Genomic DNA, 20501 nt, shown 5'->3' with positions numbered 1-20501 from the left:
TTTCACAAAATAACGAGAAGAAGCTGAAGCCTCGTTTTTAATCTTGGCCAGATGTTCTGCATTCTTCAGTGCTGCAATCTGCTATTCAGAAGAAAAGGCTAAAGAAAGCACAGTTACCTCCAAGATCCAAACTTCCCTATTTTTCTCAAGGCAGTACCCTGCAGCATGTTGCAGTCATTGCAGTTTACATATGCATGTGCCGTTCATTTTCGTGTTGTTGAAGCATGCTCCAGTCGTGAACTGCAATGTGAATATGTGTGGGATGCTCATCGCACTCTTAAAGGCTCGGACCACTTCCTCTGGCTACATGTGGGCTTCTGAAGCTCTTGTTTGAGATTTTTAGAAACCCCACCCCTCAGTCCTGATATTAGCGGGAGATTACATGAATTCCTGAAATGGCTTTGCTGCTTCCGCGTTGCCCCACAGACATTTCCATTGTATAACCCAGCTGGAATTTCCTCTTTTATATCAAACTGTTTTGCCTGCATGTTTTTCTGTTTGTCAAGTGTCTGGAGGAAGTTGAGTAGCAGTTTAGAGTGGTCCTTCTTGGATGTCACAAAAAGCAGGCGGCTCTCATTAGTTTCTGAGCCCTTGCACAACGTCATCTTCGTTCTGGGGAAGCGGTGACAGGGTGGGTCTGCTGCATGCAAATGCACTCTTAAATGTGCCACACCCCTTTTCTTTTGGGGCTCCGCGGATGAATTGTCCTGCATAAGCTCAGGCTTTGGCTAGACATTTCAGATTAAGGCGAAGATTACCTTCCTTGAGCGCTTTAGACTTTCTGTGGCCGTGACTTGGCCGTGACGTGTAGATTTGTGTTCATCTGAACTAAATATAGACTTTCATGTGTCTTGCCCTGTACGCGCAAGCACTGCCATGCACACTTCATCAATTTTAGGTCGGGAGGGTGAGCATGCTTGCCCCAAGACAAAGTCTGGGAATTGAGAGGAGGAGCAGGATGTATGCGTGACGTCTGTGTCCCGGACGAGCCCTTGGTAAGTCTTCCTGTTTACCTCGTTGACTTCACAAACAAACAAACGTCATCAAAAAGCCTTTTGGGTACAGGTGCGTTTTTCTCTATAACGGTTCATTCCGATCTCTTCCCCTTCCTGGCATCTGCTGTTTTTTTTATTTTTTTTTTTTAGTCTTTTCATCTGTGCATTAGTGAATGGCATCCATTTCTCAATGTCTGCACTTCTCCATTTTTCACTGTTGCCTGCCCTCCGGTTGACTCATGCCGTGATTCATGGCAGAATTACTGGAGCCGCCTCAGCATTTGAAGCATCGCTGTTGGAACGGTGATTGCCTGGCCTCTTCAAAGGGCTTGATGCAGGCACAACGATGCATGATTAAGGATGGAGCCGAAATGCAAGTGGTCATTCCACTCTGTGCATATGTAAAGGCTGGTGAATAATGCACAAGAGCTGCGTGACACGGAGAAGAATGGGTAATGTGTGAGTGGACTGGATGGGACGAGCTCAGGAATCTGCCCTAAAGTCACATAAAAACAGCTTTGGACCTTAGACATTAGGACCAGATGGAAACTCTGGAGTTCTCTCTTTCAAAAAGTCTTAGAAAGTGGCTTCACATGGCAGGCTGGAATCTGTTAAAATGTGGTGTGTTTGTGGAGGCATTCATTTCAAAAGTTCTGCAGCCACCGACTTCCGGTTGTAAAGAAACTTTCGTTTTTTTCCCTCACATGCAGATGATCTGCTTGCATGCTGTGTCATGTGGCATTTCATAACTAAAATGGATTCTTATATCCCTTAGGGACTTAGCGGTTTCCTTCCAGAGATTCTTACTGCATTCTGCCAGTTTATGGTTCCAACCTCGCATTTTTCCACAGTAGCAGAAAGACAAGAGACTTTCAACCACTGGGTGTGGTTCTCTCTCTCTCTCTCTCTCTCTCTCTCCTCTCATTTTCTCTACTGTACTCCCTGTGAGAGCCTCTGCTTGATGGGACAAGCATGACAGGAATGTAACATCTCCACCGTTGGCCTCGTCTCTGATGAACAGAGAGCTTGCACCTTTCAAAGCTGGTTTCCCTTAATAATCATTATCTCGGCTCAGAATTGACCTTGAGCTGCTTCTGTTCAGATAAATGTAGGATTTCACTTTAATTAAAGATTGCCCTTCTTCACCCACCCCATTTGGTCACTTCCTGATTATTCATCTGGAAGCTGAAGGGAATGACTAATGCATTGATCCGTAGCTCATTTTGGTAACAATTTATGTGGGTGTTGAAGACCGCAATGACTAATGGCTAAATCAAGTAGGTGAACGTGTATCTGTTTAGACAGAGGGTGTAACAGTGCTTGCTTTGAAAAATCTGACTTGTGACCCCTTCCCACTGTCTTCCAGATGTTGGGCAAGCCCATTTGACCCTAAACTGCAGTGTGTGCCAATTGGATTGAAGTGTACCTTTTATATTTCACCTGCTGCTCAAGCTGTTCTGTGCTTCCTGTGATCTGAGCAAGCTGTCAGTCTTGGTTGCCATCGCTAGACAGCTGATGCAACAGTTTGGGTTCAGTAAGGGGCACTAGAAATGGAGGTATAACGTTGCTTTTTGCCACCGCCCAACCTTCCATCTTGAGCTGTCTGTGGGCTATTGATTAATTGGTTCATTTGAAAGAGGTAGAAAGGGCTATAGGGAGGAAAATGTGAGCAGACGCTGCAGAGAGCGAGAGAAGGGCACATACTTCACCATTTCCCATTGCCTTACGGAGCAGCCTGACTGTAATTGTTTGGGAAGCTTCCACGGCTTTACAATAAATCACTCCTTGGGAACACTGTGTTCTGTGCGACAGGATTTGTAGGCATTGTGTGTTTGTATATGTCGGTGAGTCATTGTGTGTGTGTGTGTGTGTGTGTGTGTGTGTGTGTGTGAGAGACAGCAAGAGTTTAAACATGCTCCATTGTGTCCGGTGCTGACCACTTGTTAGCCTGTGGCTCTCTGAGCGTCTTGACTGGGTGGGGACATCAAAGACTGCGTGAAGGACCAGTGAAAATACACATCTTTTTTTCCTGGGAGTGGGTTGGAGAGAAGTGTCTGGCTTTTCCATAACTGCATGTTATCCAGCTCCGTTTTGTCTGTGCCGCCCATTTTGTGGGGTTAAATCCATGGGTGTCACGACTTTAGAGAGCACATTATAGTGTGATAGCGGACAGTGGTGTGTGATTGTGCATAAGTCTTGTAACTGAAGCTGACGGCCCTCCCTGCCTGCAATGTCCTGGACATAGAAGGATCTTATCTCCGCCTTCAGACAAAGGACGATTCAACCGCCCCGGTGTCTGATAACAACAGGCTTAAGACCCAGCGGAAGGGGGAAGCTGCAACCGAATGTGATTTCCGTCACTGAAAACAGAATAGGTGCAGTGAGCCTCCATCGCTTCTTTTGGCTTTGTTCAAACTCTTTTTTTTTTTTTCTTCACACGCGTGTTATATATACAGACTATTGATTGTTTGACAGTATTCATATTAGCCGATAGTAGATATTTAGGGTTATTTATTTTAGATTTGCATTTGCAAATATCTAACGCTCACTTAAAGTTAAGACACTAATAATTTAATAATTCTGCTAAAACAAAATCTCTGAATCAATTTCCATATTTTTATTTCTTAACATTGTAATGTTGTGAAGTCATTTGTAGCATTTACAGTAAAACAATTTATTGTCTTCAGGTTAGTGTATTTGGACAAAATAGCCTAGTGTTTTCAATATATTTTAATATATCATTTTATTTCTATATGGAATGTAATTGGAAGTTTTGAAATGTTGTCTACCTGGGTGTCTGAAATGAATTTGTAAAACCTAACCATACTTCTGCAGCGTGAACGCAGTCTTTCTCACTCAACTGCGTTTGTTTCTCTATCGAGCAGCTCAATGAGTATGGGCAGATCATCCGTGCTGTTTGGCAGGAGTTGGCATTTCCGAGTTGTGGGTGAGAACGTCCGTGTGTGTGTGTGTGTGTATGTGTGCGCGCAAGAGGCCAAGGGAGCAAAGCTGAACTGTGTGTGGGAGTACCAGTCTAGGGCCAGTCGGTGCTTTGCAAACTGGACCTTTTTCCATGGTTCAGTGTGGTCAGTGAGTTCATGAGGCCGTACCCATCCAGCACTCGTCCTTGAACTGCAGCAAAAGCACAGAGTTTTATAGCCTCCTTTAGCGCTGTGCAAGATCAATGGGAGAGTGAGGCCCAGAGACTGCCTGTCTGTGAGAGAAAAAAAGTCAGAAAGGAAATGAAACCATACTTCATGAGCTTCCCTGAGAGAAGAATGAATGGCCTGATTTTTGGCTGCATACAAGAGATTCTTTGGTTAAATGAAGCAGACGTGTTTGAAAATGAAACTAAACCTTTAAGTCAATTGGATAAAGAGAGACTTTTAATGCGGTGTGAGTGGTGGATGGTCTCCCTGCAGTACGGTTTGAGCATGATCAAACACTTTGGTCCTGTGCACAGGCAGCGGATCTATCTGTACTCAATTAAAGGCAGAAGTTGATCTGAGTGAATGAATGCTGAAGCAGTAGCAGGCCTGCAATACCTCAGGGGCAAAGAGCACATGACTAGACCGCCACTCTTCCTCTCTCCCTGTCTCTTTCTCGTTGGCTTGGCTGTGGCAGTGAAAATGAGGAAAAATTTTCAATTGTTAAAACTCTTAAAGAAGAATTATATGCTGTCTTATTTTTTACTCCTATACCTAACTTGTCCATCTTATTTCTTGCTGTTATAATCTTATAAGCATTATGTTAAATGCTTGTCATTTATTTCTTTCCTTACCGTATGAAATATTTATTTATTTTTAATGAATGGATATTATTATGTTCAAAAGATATCAATATAGTTTATATTAATATAGATAATTGTTTCCTAAAGTTGAATATAGAAGCTGTTTTTTTATTACATGTTTAAAAATATAGATGATGTTATATTGCCATCAATAATTTCATGAAAGTTTGTTCAATAGCGTATTTGATTTTTTTTCTTTGGTATCAAAATTAGTTTCAATACTCCTGAAGATTAACTAGTTTTTAGTTTTACCTTAAAGAAGAATTATAATGAACTTCGTTTTGCTTTTTTATTTTTATTGTCCATCTTATTTCTTCTCAAACATCAGAAATAAACATCCCTTTATTTCTTTGCCTCTGCAGATCCTGCCACACCCTGTTCCCACATTTTCTGTGGCTTATCGGGAAGAGACTCCGGGAAGGCCACTGGCTGACCTGCAGCAGTTCTTCACTGGCAAGCTTTATGTCCTTGTGTACCAGCTAAAGCTGCCAGCTGAAGAACTGTTGTGGTCGTCTCTTTCCCGGCACATCAGCACAGAGATGGCGATGCAGAGGTAACGGCATCATTCCAGACGGTCGATGAGCCCGTCTCAACCAATCGGATCCCATTTTTGTCTTTCCCTCCAGCAGCCTGCTCACGTGAGCTGTCTGAGCTTGGCTGGTCGTTCTTCTCAGGCATAAACAAAAGCTACCGTACGGGGTCCATGCTGACTCAGCCACATTCCTGGCCTGGTGAGGGTCCCTTGCCCTTATTTGGGTGTGGAGCAGTACGGGAGTGGCATTCTGTGCTCTCAACTGAGCTGACAGAGGTGGCCATCTTCCTCTTCTGCTGTAGCAAATGGTGGACCTGACATTTAGTGGGTGGAAACATTAAGTACTACTGAAAGTAGTGTTCTTATAGATGTTTCCGTGCATTCTGGAGGCATGCCCAGGCTTTGACGTGTTTGTGTGTTGAAAGTCGCAGAGATCCTCCAGGGAACAGCTGATGAAAGTCTGCAAAGCGTAACTTCCTCTTTCCCTTTCGAGGCAGTTCTATGGCGTAAATATGATTTTTATGAGCTTGTGCGCACTATGTAAGCATATAACCTTGGTCACACTCACAAAACGGCCTATGCACACATTCCCGTCACGCCAACTGACCTTACGCAAGCCGTAAACTCCTCAAGGCTGACTTCTTCAGCACAGAAAACAGGATATGAAAATACGTCCCTCTAAATCCTCCCAGCCAGATGAAAACTGAGAATATTCTAGGCATTTAGCAGAACCAGATGCCGCGTGCCTTTAAATATGCTCTCCGTTCCTCTCCCTTCAAACGTGTACAAGATCATGCCGCTCTCTCCCCGAGCTCTCAATCAGGTCAGTTTTGCACATGTAACCGTACCTTTAGTTCTTACCTCCTCACAAAAGGTTTCTTCAGGTCATGGGCGAAGATCGCCTACGTGATCCGCTCTACTCTAATGTCAAATCTCCACAAGTGCATTAAAAGATTGTTGAGGGTCGTTGTCTCAGCTGCTCTTAAAGAAGCTCGGCCTGTCTGTGTTTCAGGTGCACTTGGGCTCTAGATAGTACAGTGTGCTACTCCTGCTTTAACCCTCTTTAGGGCCAAGTGCTAAGGGTTAACACCTACATTTAGATTAGAGTACTATGAAAGTCTAAATAACTTGCAATATGGACAAATGTGATTGAATGATGTTATGCTCAAATAAAAATTTAAAAATGGCTTTGGAGAAGACTCGCCTTATTTACTCCTATTTCAAATTAAATGGGATTTTTATTTTTAAAAAATAATTTCTAGCTTTTCTTTTTTTAATTTAAAACTTTACAAGGTCAGGATTCAGTTTAGTGTAGTACGTTATAGTTAGACTTGACTTTTTTCATATTTTTTTCATTGTTTCATGGCTAGACTGATGGCCTTATATTTAGTAATATCTTTTTCAAATGTCTTTTTTTTACAGTGGTATTGATTGAACAAAATGCTCTTAAATCAAAATAGATTTATTTAGTGAATTATTTTGCATTGAATCATGCCTTTCAAAGCATTCTTTTGAAGAACAGGCCAATGGGGCAAAATGTTGCACGCTGTGTTTACCCATAGACTTACTAGATGTCAATGCTGTTTATTTTTGATAGGGTTTTTTTTTTTTGTTGAACTAGTTGAATTTTTTTTTTTTTTTTTTTTTTTTTAAGGACAACTTGTGTTTGTGAACATTCCTTGAATGTGAGATGGGTCACAGAGCCCTTTTTGTTTAATTAAGGTTGAGCTTGAAAGGGCCCCACAAGTGCAAAATAATCCCAAATGGCAAAGGTCAGATACTTCACAGTTACTTTGCACCAGGGTACAGGGTGCTCAGATCATCCGCCAGGGATCTTCAGCGTACCTTAGACACTTTAGGTAATGTTTAAACATGGGGGCGAAAGCTCATGTACTGTAAAACGGATGGTTTTGCATTCAAAAAGATGTTTTTAAATGAAACCTAAACATCCTTATAAATGTCTCTATGCACAAAACAAACAAACATGGCCTGGTTTCTGTACACGTTCAGGCATATTCTATTAGCACTATCATTATTTTCAGAAAATCTAGTTTGTCAGTATCAAATTATTGGAATTTTGGATCAAGTCCAATCGTTTGTGTGTTTCATAAATGAGGCCTTTACAGTCATCTTTTTTGTTTGGTCTTATGTTTTTTCACAAAGGGTAAGCAGATGCATCTGGAACAACTTGTTCGGACTTTAATTCAATTTAAATTGGAACAAACATAGGAATTTAAGATTCATTGGTACAGCATGTTTCACACGCCATGTTCCACACTCATTCACACAAAATCTGTTCATGAAACAGAAGTCCATTTGGGTGGACTGATGAAACATTTATCTCCACATGGACTGCTTGAACAAAAGTGAGAAAGAACATATCCAGACTTGGTGCAAAGGGGTTTTACAACTCCTCTAAATTCCCCCCGTCCGCAGGGTTAAAGCTGCTTAACCAGATTACCAGAGTTCCAGGCAAGCAGATCATTCACCTGACGAAACATCCGTGTCGCAACACTGTTCCAGCATCCCGCAATCCTGCCTGACCTTTGCCCTAAGGCATGTGGCACGCCGGTGCCTTTTTCCTTTTACCGGGTCAATGTACCACAGTCTGCCTGTTGCACAGCGGGTGTCATGTAACCCGTCTGACTGGCAAGCGGCACAATGTGTAATTCAGTACCATACAATGGCCTCAAGAGACTGAGGGTGATTCATGGTGACTGCTTGGTCTTATAGGCAGGAAGAAAACCAGAAAGAGTCACATGGAATATAAGGCTGTCATTCTCATTTACAGCATGTACACTACAGGGCTCCATATTTTTATATCCGCATCCCACCTGATTTTTGCAGCTCATGTCATTGACACTCACTGCGGGAATGGCCTTTGGCCCAGATTTCCAGCGTCTAAATGTTTCTCATTTGTTTAAATCAGAGCTGACGTACCTGACTCCTCCTTTACTTCTCGTCGATGTATCTATATAAAGCATGCGTGTGTGTGTGTGTGTGTATCACCCATGTATGAGTCATCCAAGTATGTTTTAGTAGGAAAGTTTTTTTTTTTGATGTTATTATTAAAAAATAAAAATTACATCTACAATTAGTCACCCTCTTGTTAGTTTCTTTGCTCGTGAAAATTATTCTCGTGGCATCCAGAGGTGTAAAAAACACAAAAAAAAATTTACTCTCTACAAAGTAAAAATCTCACTCAATCAACATACTTGAGTTAAAGTAAAAAAACAATTTTTTTTTCTGACATTAATAATATGACATTAAGTCATACAAGCCCTGTTAATGAATCAGTGTATGCATGAAAATTACATGTCCCCTGGCATTATACAGACTAAAAATCTGAAGAAAGAAAGTTTGTGATGACATAAGAATCTTAACTTTTTGGTGAACTTTCACATTTTTAATAACATTGTGATGCAGAGGCTAGAAACATATTCCAAACAGGACCCAAGAATGGGTTGAACTGATGAGCAGAGCCAATTTTTTGTGTTGTTTGTCACTGTCTAAAACGATAATTATTTGGGCTTTTTCTTAGCAAATATTCATAAATAATGATTTGTGACTAATTATATGAATCAATAGGAAAATCATGTAATTATTAAGATTTTAAGATTTAAGATTTTTATAATTTTTTTTTAAATAAAATTGTAAGGAGTAAAAAGCACTGTTTTTCTTCAGAATTCGATCAAGTAAAAGTACAAGTGGTCTGTTTAAATTCCTACTTGAATTAAGTAAAATTCCTCTAATAAAATTACACTGATGTCACGTGGACTATTTTAACTCGTGTCCTTACTATGTTTCCGTGCCCTGGTCATAGTAGCACCCTTGCTGTCTATGCAGAGTCAGAGAGTTCTCGGATTTAATCAAAAATATCTTCATTTGTGTTCCAAAGATGAACAATGGTTTGGGTGAACTATCCCTTTAAAAATTTGACACAAATATATGCATATTTGAGCACTCCAACCTCACCTTTCTTGTAAATGGGGGCGTTTGTAGGGGCTTCCACTCCTGCTCTAAAACAAGCGGCCCTCTTAGCAGGTCCATGTTCAGGCCCTGTGATTAGAGCCGCTCCCCACAGTCTGGTGAATTCATTAGATGCTGCTGGAAAATCCCATATGCAGGGTGTCTGAGGGCCTGATGACTCAGAGCATAAGCACACCCACCAATGTATGAGTAAGAAACCGGCCTCCCGGTTAAATGAAGCAGTGTGATACATATAGCAGCATGCAGCCGATGGATCCAGAAATAGCCAGGGGAGAGACCCTACTAAGAAAATCCGAGAACGAAAAGGTGAAAAATTGATTAAAGGAGAACAGGAAGAACAAAAATGTAGGGAAAAAAGCAAGCAGTTAAAATTTGTTGCAAATCATTAAATCTGTCATCTCTGTACCTTCGTGCTTAATCCCAGCAGTGACGTCATCACAGGACCTGTCCACCAGACGATGATTCCCTTCTCTGTTTAAGGCTGGTTATGTAATTCCATGGAAAGTCTGACCAGGAGAACTACACGGGCTAGACAATCTCATTAAAGGGACATGATGCCTCTGCGTTTGTCTCCCTCAACGCTCTCCCTCTCCCTCCCTCACTATTGAACTCTGTCTTTTTTATATCTCTATTACTACTTCCCATTTGTTCTGATACGAAGTTACTTGAATATTAATGATACTGTACATGCATACATTTGATTTAATTCTCTGACCTCATCGTGTGAAGTTCTCGGTCACTGGTCTGTCAGGCCTTATCTCGTCTGAAGGAGATGAACAGTCTTGCCAGGTGACAAAACGTTGCATTGTTTTGGGGTGAACAGGATGACCTGACAATAGTAATCCTCTTTTTAGACTTAGGTCTACACCTTTGTATTTAGCCTTTGTTTAGTCTGTTTGTATTTAACTATTTTGTTTATATAAGCAATATATTAAAATGTGAAAATATGGTAATACTTTATTTTAAAGCGTTTTCTATAACTTACTATTACAATAACACTTAAAGGAATATTTCACCCAAAGATCTCCATTCAATGTAAGCAGCAGCCATGTTCCAACCATGTTCCTGGAGGCCCTCCCCCAAACCTTTGTCTAACACACCCATTTCAGGTCTTGGAGTCTCTACTAATGATGATTACCTGAATCAGGTGTGTTTGATTAAGGAGACACAAAAATCATGGAGTGTTGGGGGCCTTCGTGGTGTAAGCAAGCACATGACAATCTTCAATTTTATCTCACCGTGGCAGACAGAATGATGAGGTGAAGAATTATTGAATAAAGTTGTTATTTTTTTTCTTTGTGCACATAATGTAGTTTTTCATAGCTTTTTTAAAATTATGGTTAAACCCCTGATGTCACATGGACCATTTTACTGATGTTCTTGCTATGTTTCTGGACCTGGGAACATCTCAGTTGGGTTGCTGTCTATGGAGGGTCAGAGAGCTACCTTAATTTGTGTTTAGAAGATGTTCAAAGGTCTCCCAGGTTTGGAATGACATGTGGGTGAGTAATTAATGACAGAATTGTAATTTTCGGGTAAACTATCTCTTATGCATAATTACATGCAAGTAACCCGAACCCAAATGAACGAGTAATAATTAATAATACTCAGTACTTAAATATATAATTACACCGTAACAAGGACACCATAAAATACAATGTAACACATTGAAAATGACATTTCAAATACAATTGTGTATGTACAATAATACTCTTGTGGGATAGTTGAAATATCTCATTCCACCACGTCATTGACACACAGAGGCAATAAATATAGAGCTGTTCTGCAGCAGCGCGGTTTGAGGAATGTATGTAGTTCCTGTTTCCTCGTCAGGAGTACAGTGTGTCCCTGTGAACAAGGTGACATGACATCCAACAGCAGCATGGCATGGGGCCTAGTGCTATTGTTTAATGAAAAAGGAAGAAGTTTCCCACACTGGCTCATTGTTGCTCTCAGCTGATCTGTCTCAACGGGCTGAGGCCTGTCAAACCCTGCATTTAGGAAAGGAAAGATATTTAAGCAATAACATATGAGGCAAGATACTGCTGTGGTACAACAGTTGGTAATAATAATGCCAGTTATTTTGTGTATGTGTGTTTCAATAACGAGCCAAAAAATGTTCGGAACAAGAGAGTGTTGCTTTCCGAGGAACAAAAAAAGTACAATCAAATTTCATGAATGAATCAGTGTTAATAAACAAATAGGTTGATTTAAATGATTCAGTGGCTCACTCTTAAAGACAACACGTTTTGTGTAGTGATGGTAGAAAAAACATTTTCGAAGTTTCGAATCCACTGAACCAGCTGCTTTGTAAAATGATTCACTCATGAAGTACCCGAACGTTCATATGCCGCTGACGCCTGCTGGTCAAAAATGTAAATGGCACACGCAAAAAATTTTTATACTATAATATATTAAATGTAACTTGAATTAAGAAAATAAGAAATGTATGTATGATATGTATTTGTAATTATTCTAAATTTTCAGGGCTTGCTTTGTTTGTTTTTAAGGAGAGCTTGGACAGTAAAACTACTGATACTACTTCTCTTCCTTTTAGGTATACAAATGTCTGCAAATTGATAAAACTGACCCAAGATCAGGTAAAAACCATAGACGCTGGTTCAATGGTTGACCACTAATGGGGTGATCTCAGTGAACTCAATATTACAAGTTTACAAAGTTCACCCCAGTTAAATTTTAAAATGTTTTGAAACAGTTGATTATGTAACAAAGTTCATGACTTTGGCAGTTTAATATCCCCTGCAAACTACTGTTTAAAACAATTGATTCCACAAAGTAGTTCCTCGAAAGCACACCACTAGTTTTGTGTTCCTGCATGACTCAGAGTAGGTACTTTTTAAGTTATAGTAATTACTTCAGAACAGTTAAAAATATATTCTAATATATATATATATATATATATTCTACATTATATCATTATGTATTGTATGAATTTTATTGTCATATTGCCACTGTCGTGTGACCTACCAGCTTCGGTTTAGTCACTTCTCCAAGTAGGTATAAGTGCAGACCAGAGATCTCCAAAATGGGATGGGAACTCCAAAAATGGGCAGAACCTCCAAAATGGGGCAGAGTCTCTGACAATCTGTCTAGAACATAGACAGCTCAGCCAATCAAACTCAACGATGCAACTAACTGTTGTATAACTGGCTGTGAATGTTAGCTAACTGTTACAAATACAATTGTACACCCAAACTTTAGAGCCAAAATGAGCACGGACTTGCATATTTGAAGAAATTGTTGATAGCTGTTTGCAAATGCACGTTAGATTTTGCTATAACCAAAGCAGCTATTAAATAATAGATTGCAACAATGCTTTTCTTCATTTTCTAAAATGCTCTGGCATTCCCACACGCACGCTCCTTCAAACTCTCTCACGCTCTTTCTCTTTCTTGTGGCTAATTGACCCATTTTTCCAGTGGAGAGGTTTGCGTTTGATTCAGGGGAGGTCAGTGAGTGCGTTTGGGTGGGTCTGCTGCAGTCTAAGATGTTCTCACCGGAGACCTTCGCTTGCATCCACACCCTGATGTCCTTGAGATGTAAGTATTTAGGTTTATTTATAGCCTTTCCTGTCAACCATGACAAGCATACATGCCTTTGTTCACCTGTGAAGACCTATATCTGACAGGAACATTGCCACTGGGGCACAGGAATGTACAGCATGCATTTTTGAGAAACTGCACTAATCCTATTCCTGACCTCAGATTATTCCCAAGAACATGGATTTTTGCCACACCCTCATTATGTGGTTGAGCAACAATGGGGTTGAATTTGATATTACATCATTAAAACTGAGTTGTCCACCTATTTGTTTTTCATTCAGTCTTAAGATGGAACTAATGTGTTGTAGATGTGTTGACTCAAATTCCTCAGCAACATTTCTACATAAACACAGAAGATGTTGTGTTTTTCCACAGCTTCCCTGCTGCCCCGCATTCTTGCGAGCGGACTGTTTAGTGGACCTTTTGCTCTGGCTCTCTGCATGGAGGAATGTGATAATGCATCCCAGCTTTGGCTTAGCCCTGCGGTCTCTGGCTTCCCAACACGTGTCTGGCTCTGACTCCCACCCCCCAAGAGACCTGCGGGACCCCAGAACGCCACACACTGCGCGCTACCCCGAGAGACCTGCTTCTCCAGCGTCACACTAGCAGCACGTTCAACGACAGCTGCGTCACTCATGTGACTAAATGTCAAAGGCCTTGGCGAGCGGCGTGTGTCGGTGAGGTGGGGTTTATGATGGAATGTCTGCGAGGTTACAATGTTCAGGTTTTGAGGCCGGACACATTAAATGAGATTTATGTGAAGAAGATTTGCTGGCGTGCTCTCTTGAATCCAGCATCTTAAGAGGGCTTCAAAGATGCTACTGCTGGTTTTAACTGAAGTACACTTTGCAAAACATTGGCATTACGTTGCAATAGCACCATGCAGTCCATGGCTTTGGTTTCATTGAAAATAAAAGCAGGAAAGCAATGTGATCTGAAACAATCTTTTTTTTTTTTTACAAGGACAGTGGAATTATTTAAACAGTAGGCTATATTTTATTGTAAATAAGGAAGATTCTATTGTTCTATCCGGTGCTTAACAAAATGCAGTATCTTAGTTTATCCAGTATTACATGTGCCACAACAGCATCATTTTACCATAAAGGAATTTGCCAAAAAGGAGTTTGTATGTGTTCAACAGTTCAGAGAAATCTTATCTTAGTGTTCCAGTTTCAGAGGCTGCATCCTTCATAGCCTGTGAAGATAGAACTTAACAATAAAGTCACATCTTAGTAAGATCTAAGTCAACAATTAAAAAGCTTTAAAGATATAGTTCACCCAAAAATGAAAATTACCCCATATTTTACTCACCCCAAAGCTATCCTAGGTATTTTACACAAATACGAGTAAAATACTGGGTAAATTTCATTTTTGGATGAACTATTGCTTTAAAGCTGTTTACATTTTGACTAACATCTTACTTTTTTTTTTTATTTAATTTGTATTGCTTTTTGGGCTCTCTTTAAATTTTTAAGTCAGACCAAAGACCAAAATCTATCCAACAGCATATTTAAACAAATAAAACTGTAATATAACAAGCCCAAAGTCTACTTTATTTGTTTAGGTTTTGCTCTTGCTCACAGACAGTCCACATCACGTAATTTTCGCAGTTAACTGCAAATCACCCACATGTAATTTGTGTGAAAAATGCATACAAGGATCTCAATGCAAAAAATGACACCTGTGCACAGATCACTGTGGGTGTTTTGGCAGCGCAGATGAGGGTGACCTGTCTGTGTGTTAATTAATGCCATGCTTAGAGAGTATTATGGCCAAACTCTTTAGCGATAATGCTTTGGCCCGTGGAGTGTCCGTACTGCCAGTCATAGATCTGCAGGTCTCTAAAGTCCGAAGAGGTTAAAGAGCATTTAGAGTTGAGAGCTGGACCTGCCATCCCAGAATATCCCGGTCAGCTGGTCTCCCTGAGTGACGGAGCTTATAGAATAGCTCTTCCCACATGATGGTGGGTAGGTGGCTGTGTCAGCAGGCACTCAGTGTGAGAGTGTGCGCTCATGTGCCCTTTGTACTGCCTGCTATGCGCGGTGGTATGTATCTAAAGGTCGAGGGGAGGTACATGAGGCTCCAGCGGGGAGATATCGGGCCACTCGTTGCCCTGGATCCCAAAGGCCAACATGACACTGTCAACTCTGAATTCATTTTCCTGTCAGGAGAACTCAGATTACCGTCGTATCAGGTTTTCTTGTATATATGATCGCATAAAAATGACTTTTAAGTTACTGTTTGGTGACAGGTGGCATACTCATTAGAGAGACATTCTGGGGTTAAGTGAGTTGCTCAAGGGTGCTATAGTCACAGATCAGGTTTGTGATCCCAGTAATTCTCCAGTCACTCTTATTTTGGTTAGGTTTAGAGTCAGGGTTAGGGTTAGGTAAGATAATCGTGGTGGCTTTTGGCTACTACCACCTTCATCTTTAGATATAGGCCTTTATTTTTGGATAATGTGATCCTGATTGATAGATGACTGACACATTTTAAAGACACTTTGGAAAGCCACACCGGTGTCTTGGATAGTGCTGCTGACTGCAGAATATTTATGAGGAACAGAGCAGTGTTCAGTGTTACAGGTGTGTCTGTTTTACAGGTCCAGGCAGCTTTGATCAACTTAGAACAACGAGGTGGAACAAACAGACACCCTCCTGCTGGAGCTTACAGGTATTACACACACTCCTCACTGCATGAGTCTATCTATCTATCTATCTATCTATCTATCTATCTATCTATCTATCTATCTATCTATCTATCTATCTATCTATCTATCTATCTATCTATCTATCTATCTATCTATCTATCTATCTATCTATCTACCGTTCTATCTACAGTTCTATCTATCGTTCTATCTATCTATCTATCTATCTATCTATCTATCAGCACACACACACATGAACACTCCAGCACAGATAAGTGTACGGTGAGCTTGTCAGGGCTCCTTTGAATCAGTAAAGCATGGGTGACTGAAGAGTTCCTAACACACGTGTCCTGTCGGCTGAAAGCAGTGCACAGGATGTGTGAAAAGGCCACAGAAAATGGGCTCCCTGAAGGGGAATGGCGTCTCAGATACCACTTCCTCTCCTAACACAGGATGTTTCCTACAGTTTCATGTAGTGTCAGGTCAGCATAATGTGTCAGATTATGACAAGGCACACACACACACACACACACACACACACACATCACCATGGATTAACGCCAACAGACCAGTCACCTGTCTGTTCCTGGTTGCCCTCCTCATCTTTTTATGAATACAGGATCACGGCTTAATTCTGAGCCCAGCAGTGAGTGTCACATTACATGAGCGGGTTGCTGATACATTTTCAATATTCAGATTTTCATTTTGTTCATAGAATGGATTTGATGGCGCACATGCTGCTCTCCACGTGGCTACAGACGCACAACGCAGCATGCGTGGGTGAACTGACGCAGTCTCCATGACTCACTCTGACACCAAACCTCACTTACAGCATCATTAATGTCCTTCTGCGTCTGTGGCAGGTGAGCAATCACAGAGCTGCACAGATCAGACCCACTTACAGCCATCGCACTGCAGCCGCTCCACTGCAGCGTTCACCAAACAGCCACGAAGAGCTCGACAACTCATCTTAGCAAGGAGAATTTTTTAACAGAAACGTTGTTGCTCTTCAACGAAAGTTACTTTTTACATTTAAATTTCAACCAGCTCTGGAAATAAATTACAGCTTTTTAGCAAAAAAAAAAAAGATTGATGTGATATTCCTTGTATGAGGTAAACTTCCACATTATGTCATATTTTCTAAATCAAAAAGCAATGTGGGTAACTCCAAATGTCACTAAGCATCAAACACCAGAAAAGATAAATGATTTAACCTTGTCATTAACAGAGAAACTGTGTAATATTAGTCATTAATATTTTTAATCAGTTTTTTTGAGCTCCACTTTCAGGAAAACAAACAACACAGTAATGCTTTTATGTTCGATTCTGACCTGTACCCATGGCAACATGCTTATAATTCAGCTTTTTGGAAAACTTTTAAAAGGAGAAGTTTACATTTTTCATCTTTGACTATGAAGAGCATTCAGAATGAGCCTCAGACATGTCTAGCAATGGACATGTTGAACTGTTGAAAAAGGATTCATTACATTGATTAAAAGTGACAACAAAATATTTCACAAAAACTTACATTTACAAAATTAAAAAAAGATGTTCTTTGGAACTTTCTATTCATTACATAATCCTGAAAAAAGTATCAGAATTATAAAAAAAAGTTATAAAACAAAAAAAACAGTACTACTGTTTTAACATGATGTTTCTTCTGCGCCAAATCAGTACTTAAATGATTTCTGAAGGATCATGTGACACTGAAGACTGGAATAATGGCTGTTGGAAAATTCTGCTTTGCCATCACAGAAATAAATAAATAAAAATATGAAAATATATGTGATATCAATGTATTTGACAATAATACTGTTATAATATTTACTGATCAAAAAAACTAAACAAAAGTGTACATCATACTTCTGCAAGCCCATTTGATTTAGAAACCTTCAGTATTACTTCTGCAAAATGTTATAAGCTAGTTTAGCTACTGTACAACACATGATTTTTTACTTATTCTTTATTTAAAAAAAAACTGAATTTGAGGAGAGTCCTTAATTAAGAGCCTAATTAAGATTGCAAAGTCCACATTGTGGCCAGCAGAGGGCAATACACAGCTTTTAAATAGACATATAAAAGCATCCAAAAAAACAGACAGCATTGACCATGTGACTTCTGGCACCTAAACTTCAGTATATTCTGTTATTGTTACAGGAAATGTACAATTAATTTTTATGTATATATATATATATATATATATATATATATATGTGTGTGTGTGTGTGTATATGCTCTTGATATGCTCAGATAACCATGCTGGGGTTATCACAAAATGTGTTTTTACACTTTTGATGGTTGGATCCCATGCTGATTGATTTGTCCAGCGAATCCACTTCTTACTAATATTGCAGATTCTAATAGGGGTTCAGATATGCGATTGGCCGGTACACAATGTTCAGACATGGCTTGTAAAAACCATAATTGCATTTAATTTACTGTCTAATCCAGGACAGTCCTACAAAATGGCATAATGCAGATGGGTTGTTCCAAACTTTTGTCTCGGCAGGAGCTCGGCACCGGCAGTGCTGCAATATGCTCTTTGCGATCCAGCTGTCGGCCACATGTGTGTGATGAGGTCGTTGAGTCCATACCCGGCTCTATCCTTTCTTTCAGCGTTTCTGTAGACAGAAGGCGGCTGAAAGAAAGAACGTTAAGAAAGAAGCTTCGTCCAGAACGTTCTGGGCTCTTCTGGTTGTGGATGTAAGGTGAAAATGCTGAGGAAAGCCCTTCTGTGGATGAGAAGGTGGGGCTGCTGGGCCTAATCCTGTTATCCAGGCCTTCTTAATCCAGATCCAGTCAGTCTTTACACCTCTTCAGTCACACAAACACACTTCCAACACAAATATATCAGACATTATGGAGGACACCATGATGCTGGGTGTTGAAGGGATCAAGAAAAGCATCTTGTATGGAGGGGCCGGTGAGAAGCCCAAACTTGTCACAGGAACTAAGGTACAGCTTCACGGTCATATTTTATACGCATATATAGCAGGAGTGTCATTGCATTTGTAGCAGTAGAAACTGTTCCAGGATGTGAGTCATTTCATTGTTGAAATGAATCTACGGATCACTTATTTTTTTCATGAAACACGTAATAGGTTGTTTTTATGGGATTATATAATCAATTCTGGAGTAGACACAGTTTCTTGACTACGTCATTTGTAGGGAGTGTGCAGCTTTAAATCATTTTTAGTGCTGAGCATCTTTGTTGTTGTTGTTGTTGTTAATATAACAGCAGATTTAATTCAAAATAACACAATTTGGGGATAAAGCTTTCTAACTCTTCCGTGTTCCCTGCAGGTGACGTTCCATTTCCGCACTCAGCTCTGCAATGATGAGCGCACTGTGATAGACGACAGCAAGAAGGCAGGTATGCCCATGGAACTGGTGATCGGGAACATGTTTAAACTGGATGTTTGGGAGACTCTGCTCATGTCCATGCACATAGGGGAGGTGGCCGAGTTCTGGTGTGACGTCATTGTAAGTATAACGTGACTTTCAATACACTACCTTCCAGACTTATCGGATATTGAACTGGGTTTAAAGTAAATGGACGTAATAATAATAACAAATTATTATTACAAATTCAGTTAAATTGTAATTTAAAAGCCATTATCTTTTGTGTTTTCAATGGTGTTAAGGTTATCAATATATCACAGATCTACCTAGCCATTCAAAAGCTTGGGGTCTCTAATGGAGTCTTTAATGCTCACCGGGGCAGTACAGTAAAACCAGTAATATTGTAAAATAGTATTACAATTTAAATTAATGAGCTATATTTTAACATTTTTAATATGTGTTAAAATATCATTTATTTCTGTGATGACAAAGCTGACGTTTCAGCAGAAATCATTCCAGTAGGCTGATTTGGTGCTCATGGAACATTTATTATTATTATCATCGATGTAGAAAACAGCTGCTTCATATTTTTGTGCAAAACATTTCGCGATAAACAGAATGCTCAAAAGAGTAGCATTTGTTTGACTGTATTTAACTCTATTTTGCGTACCTTTGCAAAAGCCCCTATGGCAATTTTTTGGTATGTTATTTTTAAAACATATTCCTGAGCCCAAAAGCATGATCCACACCTCAACTTCGAGCGAAGGCCAAATTGTGAACTGATATCATGACCCGTTCAGATGAGACGCGTTGATTGACATTTCACTCAGTCACTTTACGGTACGCTACAAGCACAAAGTTGTGGAAAACCACGGTGAGCTACAGAATGTCATACATTAGCCTGATGGAAAGCTTAAATCCTTGCAAAATAGGATTAATCTGAGACTGTTCCACACGGTGTAATCATCATATACAGCTGCCATCCCAGCTCCGGCATCTGAGATACAGTCTCTACAGCATTATAGGAAATACCAGGATCATTAATACAAACACAGTCACGGACACATCAGTCACATAAACACACTTTTAAGCTTTGGAAAAGTGCCATGGCTTTGTAAAATATCAGTTGGAAATGGAAATATTTCAGTAACTCTTACCCTGAAAAATGACTTATTTTAGGGATTAGAAATAAGCATTAGTGTTAATAAGTATTTTATGTTCTTTCCTCAGCACACCGGCATGTATCCAATAGTGGCGAAGAGTCTGCGACGTATCGCAGCAGGGAAAGATCCAGTGGACTGGCACATTCATACCTGCGGCATGGCCAACATGTTCGCCTACCACAGCCTGGGCTACGATGATCTAGATGAGCTTCAGAAAGAACCGCAGCCTCTTTACTTTGTAATGGAACTTCTCAAGGTCTGGCTTTTCAGGCACATTGAAAAAAACGTGCTTAATTTTGCCTAAGCATACTTTCATATTTATTATGGATTTTACTTCTACTTTTACTTTACGCGAAGAGCAAGTCTCACACACTGCTTTAGCTTGCAAAGACGGCTCGATATTTATTATCACTGCAAGGTTTTAGCCTAAAGACCTTCGTCAGGAATTTAGAAAGATCGAAATGCTGCAGTGCTAACTA

General features: G+C 40.1%; 1 protein-coding gene across 4 annotated transcripts in view; it reads left to right on the top strand.

Moving 5' to 3' along the window:
• aipl1 (aryl hydrocarbon receptor interacting protein-like 1) overlaps window positions 1-20501 on the top strand; it is a 28943-nt gene that overhangs the window by 5957 nt on the left and 2485 nt on the right. Inside the window, exons 6-14 of one of the 4 annotated variants that reach the window (XM_043221987.1) lie at window positions 5148-10566; window positions 10720-10809; window positions 11865-11907; window positions 12748-12867; window positions 13246-15191; window positions 15473-15543; window positions 16233-18472; window positions 18821-19000; window positions 20090-20278. In XM_043221987.1, the coding sequence (XP_043077922.1) occupies window positions 18377-18472; window positions 18821-19000; window positions 20090-20278 (465 nt within the window). In that variant the 5' untranslated portion in view covers window positions 5148-10566; window positions 10720-10809; window positions 11865-11907; ... (2 more) ...; window positions 15473-15543; window positions 16233-18376. The remainder of the gene's footprint in view (window positions 1-5147; window positions 10567-10719; window positions 10810-11864; window positions 11908-12747; window positions 12868-13245; window positions 15192-15472; window positions 15544-16232; window positions 18473-18820; window positions 19001-20089; window positions 20279-20501) is intronic. The other 3 variants (XM_043221985.1, XM_043221988.1, XM_043221989.1) reach the window with 3 other exon arrangements.

This window comes from Puntigrus tetrazona, chromosome 21 (genome assembly GCF_018831695.1).
Source record: "Puntigrus tetrazona isolate hp1 chromosome 21, ASM1883169v1, whole genome shotgun sequence".
In the NCBI taxonomy this organism is placed as follows: Eukaryota; Metazoa; Chordata; class Actinopteri; order Cypriniformes; family Cyprinidae; genus Puntigrus; species Puntigrus tetrazona.
The sequence above is the reverse complement of the archived record's forward strand: the minus strand, read 5'-3'. Positions and strand labels throughout refer to the sequence as shown.